The sequence below is a fragment of the Somniosus microcephalus genome, chromosome 13, assembly GCF_052327205.1.
Source record: "Somniosus microcephalus isolate GS21.2 chromosome 13, FLI_Smic_1.0, whole genome shotgun sequence".
NCBI classification, from domain to species: Eukaryota; Metazoa; Chordata; class Chondrichthyes; order Squaliformes; family Somniosidae; genus Somniosus; species Somniosus microcephalus.
This window is the reverse complement of record NC_140999.1, coordinates 111,734,988-111,746,229: the sequence shown is the minus strand read 5'-3', so window position 1 is coordinate 111,746,229 and position 11,242 is coordinate 111,734,988. Positions and strand designations below refer to the sequence as shown.

At 45.9% G+C, this 11,242-nt stretch overlaps 1 protein-coding gene across 1 annotated transcript in view; it reads right to left on the bottom strand.

Annotated features, from left to right (window-relative positions):
• Positions 1-248: 248 nt before the first annotated feature.
• LOC147108554 (tumor necrosis factor receptor superfamily member 5-like) overlaps positions 249-11,242 on the bottom strand; it is a 92,934-nt gene continuing 81,940 nt past the window's right edge. The window contains exons 5-9 of the mRNA XM_086005233.1: positions 10,876-10,972; positions 4,225-4,286; positions 3,377-3,475; positions 2,199-2,236; positions 249-981 (exon numbers count right to left, since the gene is read on the bottom strand). Coding sequence (XP_085861359.1) covers positions 715-981; positions 2,199-2,236; positions 3,377-3,475; positions 4,225-4,286; positions 10,876-10,972 — 563 coding nt within the window. The 3' untranslated portion in view covers positions 249-714. The remainder of the gene's footprint in view (positions 982-2,198; positions 2,237-3,376; positions 3,476-4,224; positions 4,287-10,875; positions 10,973-11,242) is intronic.

Below are 11,242 nucleotides of genomic sequence, written 5' to 3'. Positions count from 1 at the left end.
ATTTTTGCTGGGATACAGCTCCATATAGCACTGTCCCTCTGGTGCCCTGTGAGCACTGGCAGTCCCTCTGGTACCTCAGTGGTCCAACAAGCACTGACAGATCCTTCCAGCACCCCGAGCAAGTGTTGATTTTTTGGGCACAAGCCAGGCAGCGAGTGTTGGGAGGTCACTGCCCTGTGTGATGCCGAGCCCAAAGCTATTTCCCCCCCCGCCTCCACTCCCGCCCCCCCCCCCCCCCACCCGCCACCCACTCAAGCTCAATTTCCAGCAGGGGGTCGCTGGGCATCGGTGAGCCGTGTGAAACCCCCTCCCATCACCATCAGCATGCTTCTGCACCAACCTCACCCAATTTCAGAAAAACGCAATGCCTCGTTTTATACAAGATTCACCAGTCATGCATGTGTACAGGACAAAGGACTTTACACAGGAACAATAAATCTCTGTTGACCTGTTTGTATTAAGAGTGACCAACCTGTGGAGTGGTCACTGTTAACAGAACGGGCATCCTTTGAGGTACTGTTCCAGTGAATAACACTACTGGTGAATTATACTGCGTGGAGCTCAATGGGTGTTAGAATAGAAATAATGTATGGAGCACACAATAAACAGTTCTGCAATGCTCAGTGTTGAAGCAAATTCCGTAGGATTCCAAGGAAAGCTCTCTGAATCCTGGAGACTTTTGTTTCAGCTACCGACTCGCGATAATGCCCTTGCTCAGTCCGTGCATTCCCTTCCCGCATTCCCGTTAGCGCCCTGTCCAGAGATGCAGCCATCCTTCCCCATTGGGGTGCCAGGCTGGGCTGGCTGGTTCAGCTCCTCCTCCTCGGAGGGGTGGCTGTCCTTGCCCACTTCCTGAATCCCTCTGTGCAGGCTCTCGTTCTCTCCACACTCCAACTGTGCGACCTGCACCGGATTTACCAGCTGTGCTTCCTGGGCTGCCTTCTCGGGGTCCTCCTTCTTCTGTTCCCTTCGCCTGTTTATCTAAAAAAAATACACACACAAAGGGCTGTATCCACATGAGATGGATCACATAGTATTTACTGTGGGGCCACTCCCGACCTGTCTCCTGCTGCAGATGGAATCTGCCAGGTTAGCATTGCAGGTAAATCTCACAACACCATCGCCAACAGGCGAGCAGCCATGCAATGTTCCAGTGCATCTGATATTAGAGCTGCAATTCACCATTGCATTCCTGACTGTGGCACATTCCTCAATTGTTGGGATTGCCCCGGACAGGCCAGGACTGCTGGACTCATTCCAAATGTTGGGAATATCCCAGACAGGTTGGGATTGCTGGACTCATCCCGAAGGTTGGGAATGCCCTGGACAGGCTGGAATTGCTGGACTCATCCAGAAGGTTGGGAATGTATCGACAGGCTGGGGTTGCTGGACCCTTCAATGGCTGGGAATGCCCTGGAAACGCTGGGATTGCTGGAACCCCCGATGGTTGGGAATGCCCTGGAAACGCTGGGATTGCTGGAACCCCCGATTGTTGGGAATGCCCTGGAAATGCTGGGATTGCTGGAACCCCCATTGGTTGGGAATGCCCTGGAAAAGCTGGGATTGCTGGAACCCCCGATTGTTGGGAATGCCCTGGAAACGTTTGGATTGCTGGAACCCCTGATTATTGGGAATGTCTGGAAACGCTGGGATTGCTGGAACCCCCGATGGTTGGGAATGCCCTGGAAACGCTGGGATTGCTGGAACCCCCGATTGTTGGGAATGCCCTGGAAATGCTGGGATTGCTGGAACCCCCGATTGTTGGGAATGCCCTGGAAATGCTGGGATTGCTGGAACCCCCATTGGTTGGGAATGCCCTGGAAACGCTGGGATTGCTGGAACCCCCGATGGTTGGGAATGCCCTGGAAACGCTGGGATTGCTGGAACCCCCGATGGTTGGGAATTTCCCTGGAAACGCTGGGATTGCTGGAACCCCCGATTGTTGGGAATGTCTGGAAACGCTGGTATTGCTGGAACCCCCGATGGCTCGGTGCCCCTGGCAGGCCGGGCAGGCTGAATGCTTGGACTGTCCACAACCAAAACAAAATGGCCTCCCGAGCCACCCACTTGCATTGCTGCTCCAGCTCTGCTGCCTCCAGGGGCAGTGAGTGATCAGCACATTTCACACCGTGCAGGTGGGTGTGCCATCTCGCTGTTGGTCATTACTGGGCTCCACAGAAATAACTGAAAATACTGACCTGTCTTCGAATGACGTCCACTGCTCGATCCAGATAACCTGTAGAGAGAGAGATGCCTGTTATTGGAATATGGATATCCTCATACCTCACCGACTCACTGAATTCTTTTCCTTGTCACCTCAGTAACGGTTTTAAATGTGTTTTCAGATTCCATTCTCTTGTTCTGGATTCTGCTACCAGAGAGGAAAGTGGCTCCTCTGTTCCCAGCCAATTTTCTTTGATCAGATCACCCCTTAATCTTTGCAAAATTTACCCAGTCTCTCATCATAGCTCAGTCCCTTCATCCCAGGTAATGTCCTGAAGTATCCTCACTGGCTGTTCTCTCTCCCAAGGCAAGTATATCCTTCCTAGGGTGGGGCAGCCAAAGTTAACTGAACAGAATAGTCCAGGTGAGGGATGAACAGTGAGCTGTGTGATTGCAGGAGTACTCTCCCACTTTTATATGCTAGAGACATCATATACTGAAGGTTAAAATTATATCCCATCAGGTTAAAATGAACTCCCCCCACCCAACTGCCCTTGATTGATATTTTGTATAATTAAAACTTAGGCCAATTTGGGAAACAGAGAAGTTAGCTGGAGCAGAGGAGTTTCCCTGCAGTATAGGGTGAGGAGCTGGGACACACAAAAATGAGGCACCACAGCACCACTACTGGTGAGAGGGTGTCATTACAGTGTGACAAGTTTACATAGGCAGTTTCCATTATAAATATGAACATAGGAAATTATGATGGCAAAAGTTGGCACAAAAGTGTGACAAAAACAATGGTAACAGGAACTAAGGTTTTGCAGACAGGAAGTGCACACAGGCATTACGTGTCTTCATAAATTAAAGATAGATTATAGTAACCAGGATCAGGCCTTGAGTTTGCTGCTGATAGAAATTCACTGAAAATCATAACAACTGATGACTCTATATTATGAGACAGTGAACAATGTGGACAGGCTTTTATTTTAATACCAGACTTTGGCATCTGGTTTACTTTTTAGTAATTTCCAGATATCTGGCTCAAAATCCAGACTGTCCCGTCTAAACAATGGTAAAACTGGTTAACCAGTCGGCTAAGCAAAGACCGTTGGGTAAACGGCAACTCCAGATTTAGTTAAATACCTAGCTCAGCAGGTCCTATTATAAAGCACCACAACAGTCACTGTAACTGTCAGAATTGAAGACTCACCCATCCTGCTGCAGATAAATAAAACTATGACGATGATCAGTAACACAGCCAAACATCCGATTGCAGCTCTAAAAGGACTATTATCTTGTAACGGGACACCTGAAATGAATGGTCAACGTTTATTAATCTGATCCTGAACTGGATATTGAGCCACAACACAATGGTTGCCACCAACCCAAAAACTCAACTGGGCATAAATGCCGTGGCTACTGGAGCAGGACTACTGTTCATCCCTTGTTGCAACTTCTTAAACCACTGCAGTCCGTGTGGTGAAGCTGCTCCCACAGTGCTGTTAGCTAGGGAGTTCCAGGATCTTGATCCAGCAACGATGAAGAAATGTCCAAGTTGGGATGATGTGTGACTTGGAGGGGAACTTGGAGGTGGTGGTGTTCCCATGTACCCTGCTGCCCTTGTCCTTCTAGGTGGTAGAGGTCACGGGTTTGGGAGGTGCTGGCGAAGAAACCTTGGTGAGTTGCTGCAGTGCATCTTGTAGATGGTTCACACTGCAGCCACGGTGCGCCGGTAGTGGAGAGAGGGGATATTTAGGATCCTTATCCGATCCTTCTCAAATCAACATTAACAACCACGGTTCACAGAGTGTGCGTCCGTGAGTCAGCGCCACATCCCGATAGGGGAGCACCATTTTCCTGATCTCCGATGCGCCACCTGCTCAGCTCAGTTTGGTCAGTGGCTCAGCAAGCGGGTAGTCAGAAATCCACCTCCCCCCCACCCCCCCTGCCGTCTGCTTAAAGATCCCACGCACAACGCTTTTAAACAAAAATTTCTTTTTTTTAATTTAGAGATTAATCATCCAGGATAACAAACTCCATGTGGTGGAGAGTACTCACCGCACATGACATCGGTCTGTGAGCTGCCAGGCTTCACTTCCATCAGCCCAAGTGTCGCACAGCTGGAAAGGAATAAATGGCCATTAGAGCCAACAGAAACTGCCCCGCTCCTCATCCCCTCATGGATAGTTCAGCACACAAGGCCCCAGGATCAATCCCTGGTCTGTGCTTTCACTGATCTTTAATTAATATGGAGGTAGGGAGTTTGAACATTAGCACATAAGAAATAGGGGCAGGAGTAGGCCATATATACCCTCGAGCAACTCCACCATTCAATAAGATCATGGCTGATCCACGACCTTAACTCCACTTTCCCGCCCGATTCCCTTAATCCAAAAATCTATCGATCTGAGTCTTGAATGTGCTCAACAACTGAGCATCCACAGCTCTCTGGGGTAGAGAATTCCAAAGATTCACAACCCACTATGTAAAGACATTTCTCCTCATCTCAGTCCTAAATGGCCGACAGCTGGCCTCAGCACCACTGGGTTAGGGAAGGGGTCGTCCAGTCAGAGCGCCTGCTCCTGATCACTAGCAAATGATCTGCTGGGAATGCGCAGGGATCAGGTAATGACTGGATCTGGATCAGGCTCGGCTGCTGGGATTTTTATTTCCCTTCTCATCTCCCTTCTCCACTCGAGGCACCAACTATCCCAGGTGTGCCATCCCGCGGCGGCCAGCAGCTCTCCAGCAGCTCACCCAAGTGCCCATCCTTCATGTGCCGGCATCAGCAGTGAGTGTCGGCCACCTGTTGCACTGTGGGGGGCATCACGGCCAAACCCGATCTTGTTCTCACCCAACATCTGCACATAAACACTTTTGAGCGCAGGTGATTGGTTAGCACTCAGGAGCAGGGGCCCCAGGCGACTAGTCCAGGGACACGGAGATCAGCTGAGGTCAGGTAACTCAGCACAAAACAACGGATCAAACTCAGGACCTTCCTGCTCCCTATACCTGTGTACCACACCCAGCTGTGCATTTACCAGCTGAGCCAATGGGGAAGTGGTAGGGATCTCATAGCCACGTCACAACCACTAGTTTTCACCCCACAGAATCAATTCTCCATATTTACCACATTGGTCAGTCAGCTAGGAATTCACAATTGTGAATTTAACCACTTTTGTTCAAGTAGCAAAGGTAGATGTTAGCTTGTTGTATCCAAACATCTATAATGTATTAAAATCTTACACCTACATACGCTCCGTCTATAAAACCTTGACTCCTGTCACTTTTGCACCAACTTTTTCCATAATAAATTCCTCTGCCCACCTTTATAATGGAACTACCCATGTAAACGTGTCACGTTGTAATTACACCCTCCCAGCAGTGGGGGGGGGGGTGGGGGGGGTTGCTGGACCACCTCAATTTTGAGTCTCCCAGCTCCTCAGCCGGTACTGCAGAGAAGCTCCTGCACTCCAACCAACTCTGCTTCCCTACTTCCCAAACTGCCGTGAGTATTTGCTTTCAAAAGACAGAATATATCACTTTAAAATGGTGACTGACATATGTCTGTACATCCTGGTCCTATTATCCCTGGCTCACTTAAAGCCTACACTTAATCTTGACCCATCATGATGCAATGCTGCAGGAGATCGACTAGAGATATTGGGTTTGTAGACTATACTCTCAAAAACATGCATTCCCATTTATACTTCCTGCAGTTCTGGTACATTTTGATTGCATGGTCCTGGCAGGAGGAATTTATTGAGATATACAGGTTTCTTAGCATGACAATGGGTGCAATTCAGGTCAAGGGTTGTGCCAGTTGAGGTTGTCGTACTTTGTGATCGGTGAGTGGTTTGCTGCGCTAGCAGGGAGGAAGGGTGGGGGGGGGGGTTTGTCCTGAGTGAGCTTCCAAGAATGGGCCCCAGACTGCTCCTGCTGCTGGGACACTGGGACAGCAGTACTATTATTGACCTGACGGTGGCAGCAAAGCACAGCTGCCAGAAACTTTGCTTCTTTTCAGAAAATGCAATGAGTATAGCAAAGTTTCTGTATTTTCTTGGCCTGTGGTATATTTTGGTTCAGTGTTCTTGCAATGAGAATATTACAAGATCGCTACATTTGGCTCATTCAGGGTGGGCAGGGGAGCTCGCATGCAGCTGTCACAGGGATTCCTCATTTCTTCCAGATTTAAAGGGCTTTAACTAATTCAGTTTATTTTAACAACCTGTAGCCCAGCAAGATTTTGCAATACCATAGATAAAACACTCTCTGCGGGTAGCCATATTTGCCTTCATAAAAATATAACCCTTGTTGTTACGCACACACACATGCACGCACACACACACGTGTACATACACACACATTCAGTCTAGATCAATAGCCGCCCAGCACTGTAAGCCAGGAGCAATGGGCAGCAAACTACCTGAAAAAAGAGCACTGTTTCACTGCGAGTTAGCTTTAAATAATAACCAGTTATAAACAATATTTATTATTTTGCAAAATAGCATCACAATTAGTGTTTCTCTTGTGTGTCTGAAGGATGTACAGAGAGTGGATGTGTGTGTGTGTATATATATATATATATATGTTGGACGGAGTATCAATCAGGAAATAGTTGAGGCTTGTAATAAGGGAACATCTATAATTATGGGGGATTTTAACTATCATATTAATTGGACAAATCAAATTGGGCAGGGCTGCCTTGAGGATGAGTTCATTGAGTGTATTAGGGATGGGTTTCTTGAGCAGTATGTAACTGAACCGACCAGGGGGCAAGCAACCTTAGATCTGGTCCTGTGTAACGAGACAGGATTAATTAAAAATGTCCTAGTAAAAGATCCCCTTGGAATGAGTGACCATAACATGGTTGAATTCCATATTCAATTAGAGGGTGAGAAGGTTGGTTCTCAAGCAAGCGTGCTAAGCTTGAATAAAGGAGACTATGAAGGTATGAGAGCGGAATTGAGTAGAGTGGATTGGGAAATAGATTAAAGGGTAAGACGATACATGATCAGTGGTGTACATTTAAGGAGTTATTTTACAACTTCCAAAAAATATATATTCCACTGAGAAGAAAAGGGTGTAAAAGAAAAGACAGCCATCCATGGCTAAGTAAAGAAATTAAGGATAGTATTCGACTAAAAACAAGGGCATATAAGGTAGCCAAATCTAGTGAGAGGATAGAGGATTGGGAAAACTTTAAAAGACAGCAAAAAATAACAAAAAGATTGATTAAGAAAGGGAAGATAGATTATGATAGTAAATTAGCAAAAAATATAAAAACAGATAGTAAGAGTTTTTATAGTTATATAAAAAGAAAAAGGGTGGCTAAAGTAAATGTTGGTCCCTTAGAGGATGAGACCGGGAAATTAATGGTGGGAAATATGGAGATGGCAAAAACACTGAATGAATATTTTGTATCAGTCTTTACAGTAGAGGACACTAAGAATATCCCAACACTGGACAAACAGGGGGCTATAGGGGGGGAGGAGCTAAACACGATCAAAATCACTAAGGAAGTGGTACTCGGTAAAATAATGGGACTCAAGGCGGATAAATCACCTGGACCTGATGGCTTACATCCTAGGGTCTTGAGGGAAGTGGCGGTAGGGATTGTGGATGCATTGCTGATAATTTTCCAAAACTCCCTGGACTCAGCAAAGGTCCCGGCAGACTGGAAAACTGCTAATGTAACACCCTTATTTAAAAAGGGCAGTAGACAGAAGGCAGGTAAAATTTTGGAGTCCATTATTAAGGAGACAGTAACAGGACATTTGGATAATCATAATTTAATAGGACAAAGTCAGCATGGTTTTATGAAGGGGAAGTCATGTTTGACAAATTTGCTGGAGTTCTTTGAGGAAGTAACATATAGGGTGGATAAAGGGGAACCAGTGGACGTAGTGTATTTAGACTTCCAAAAGGCATTTGACAAGGTGCCACACAAAAGATTATTGCTTAAGATAAAAAATCACGGGATTGGGGGTAATATTCTGGCATGGATAGAGGATTGGCTATCTAACAGAAGGCAGAGAGTTGGGATAAATGGTTCATTCTCAGACTGGCAATCAGTAACTAGTGGTGTTCCGCAGGGGTCAGTGCTGGGTCCCCAACTCTTTACAATCTATATTAACGATTTGGAGGAGGGGACCGAGTGTAACATATCAAAGTTTGCAGATGATACGAAGATGGGAGGGAAAGTAGTGAGTGAGGAGGACATAAAAAACCTGCAAGGGGACATAGACAGGCTAAGTAAGTGGGCAGAGATTTGGCAGATGGAATACAATACTGGAAAGTGAGAGGTTATGCACTTTGGCAGGAAAAATCGTAGAGCAAGTTATTATCTTAATGGCAAGAAACTGGAAAGTACTGAAGTACAAAGGGATCTGGGGGTCCTGGTGCACGAAACTCAAAAGGTTAGTATGCAGGTGCAGCAAGTGATTAAGGCGGCCAATGGAATGTTGGCTTTCATTGCTAGGGGGATAGAATATAAAAATAGGGAGGTATTGCTTCAGTTGTACAAGGTATTGGTGAGACCGCACCTGGAATACTGCATACAGTTTTGGTGTCCATACTTAAGAAAATACATATTTGCTCTCGAGTCAGTACAAAGAAGGTTCACTCGGTTAATCCCGGGGATGAGGGGATGGACATATGAGGAGAGGTTGAGTAGATTGGGACTCTACTCATTGGAGTTCAGAAGAATGAGAGGCGATCTTATTGAAACATATAAGATTGTGAAGGGGTTGGATCGGGTGGATGCGGGGAGGATGTTCCCGATGATGGGTGAAACTAGAACTAGGGGGCATAGTCTTAGAATAAGGGGCTGCTCTTTCAAAACTGAGATGAGGAGGAACTACTTCACTCAGAGGGTGGTAGGTCCATGGAATATGCTGCCCCAAAAAGCTGTAGAAGCTACATCATTACATAAATTTAAAACAGAAATAGACAGTTTCCTAGAAGTAAAGGGAATTAAGGGTTACGGGGAGCGGGCAGGAATTTGGACATGAGTCTAGGTTCGGATCGGACATGGCCCTGTGGGTAGCGGAGCGGGCCCAGGGGCCGTGTAGCCTGATCCTGCTCCTATTTCGTGTGTCTAATTCTGTTAGATTCAGGAGATGGTTCTGTGATAGTAGATTGGCGGTTAGGATCAGATCAGCCATGATCTTATTGAATGGCGGAGCAGGCTCGAGGGGCCGATTGGCCTACTCCTGCTCCTATTTCTTATGTTCTTATGTTCTTATATATGTATAATAATAAAGGGTGCAGTAGGTGGGTGTGTCTGTACAAGGTGCAAAGGGTGTGTGTGTCTGTGGCTGTAACTACATTCAATTGAAATTTAAGAGAAGCTTAAAGTCCTTTTACAGGATCGAAGTCCGTCCTGTGTCTGGTTTCTGTTTAGATCAGACGTGGCAGACATGTTCTACTCTAGTCCTGGAGGTAAAACTCATTGGTTGGGTTGGCGCCTGGCAGAGATGGATGTGACAGCAAATTTAAAAATGTGCTTCAACAAAGGAATAAAGAGAGGGACCCAAGTCCTGGTCCTTCTCCGGTTCCAAACACAGCTGTAATCCCCATTATCCACCGCAACTTTCCAATCAGATGGTTTTTTTGCAGAATCGACTCAACCCCCAGATGATGCATTCTGCAGTCTAATATCCCAGACATGAACTGTCAAAACTCACTGGATATGCTTGGGTTTATAGTCAGCTACCAGGCAGGATTAACTCATCCCATTATAAGGGTTGCCAACCCTCCACGATTGCCCTGGAGTCTCCAGGAATTAAAGACTAAACTCCAGGACTCTGCAGCCAGCAACCCGGGAGAAAAATCACAGGGGCAGTAAAAAATCACAGGGACAGTAAAAAAAATCACAGGGGCAGTAAAAAATCACAGGGACAGTAAAAAAAATCACAGGGGCAGTAAAAAATCACAGAGACAGTAAAAAAAATCACAGGGGCAGTAAAAAAAATCAGGGGCAACAAAAAAAAATCACAGGTGCAGTAAAAAATCACAGGGGCAATAAAAAAAATCACAGGGGCAGTGAAAAATCACAGGGACAGTAAAAAAAATCACAGGGGCAACAAAAAAAATCACAGGGGCAATAAAAAAAAATCACAGGGGCAGTAAAAAATCACAGGGGCAGTAAAAAAATCACAGGGGCAGTAAAAAATCACAGGGGAAGTAAAAAAATCACAGGGGCAATAAAAAATCACAGGGGCAATAAAAAAATCACAGGGGCAATAAAAAATCACAGGGGCAGTAAAAAAATCACTGGGGCAATAAAAAATCACAGGGGCAGTAAAAAAAATCACAGGGGCAGTAAAAAATTGTGTTTTTAAAAAAGTTATTTGAACATTTTGATTATTAGTTATAAAAATATCTAATATGAGTAAAAATGGCTGTTTGACTCACATTCAAGAATCATCCAACTGGATAATGAAGAGTCGGTGCTCCATGAGGATGGACATGTTGGGCGATCAATGGCGGGAGTGTGGGGGCGGGGCGGTTGGCGGCAGGAGGTCATGTGATGAAACCTCCAGGAATATGTCCAATCAATGCTGGCAACCCTAAATCCCAAGCGTGGAAGTACCGTCCAGAACATGAGTGCGACTACACCTCTACTTGTGCAACCATGGCAACTTCAGTTATGGTGTCATTCTTGTAAAGCTCGGGCCCAGTGTTTAGGTGAATCTGGGTACTTACACCACCCATTTCCTGCAGGGCTCTGTAGAAGGTGTCACACTTGAATAGAATCCGACTTTACATTCCTCGCATGTTGTTCCGTTGTATTTTCGATCCCCTGGCCAAGTGATTAAAGAAAATGACATCATTACAAATTAACCAACAACCATTGTCAGACCTAACCTGTCGGTTTGTTATCTGAAGACTTCAAACCCTATCCTGGTGGTGAATGCTAAAGTACCCATGAAAAAAAGCACAGGCATCAAAAATCCAGAGAATCCTACAAATAATTCATAGGATCATAGAATAATACAGCACAGGAGGAGGCCATTCAGCCCATCGTGTCTGTGCCGGCTCTTTGAAAGAGCTCTCCAATTAGTCCCACTCC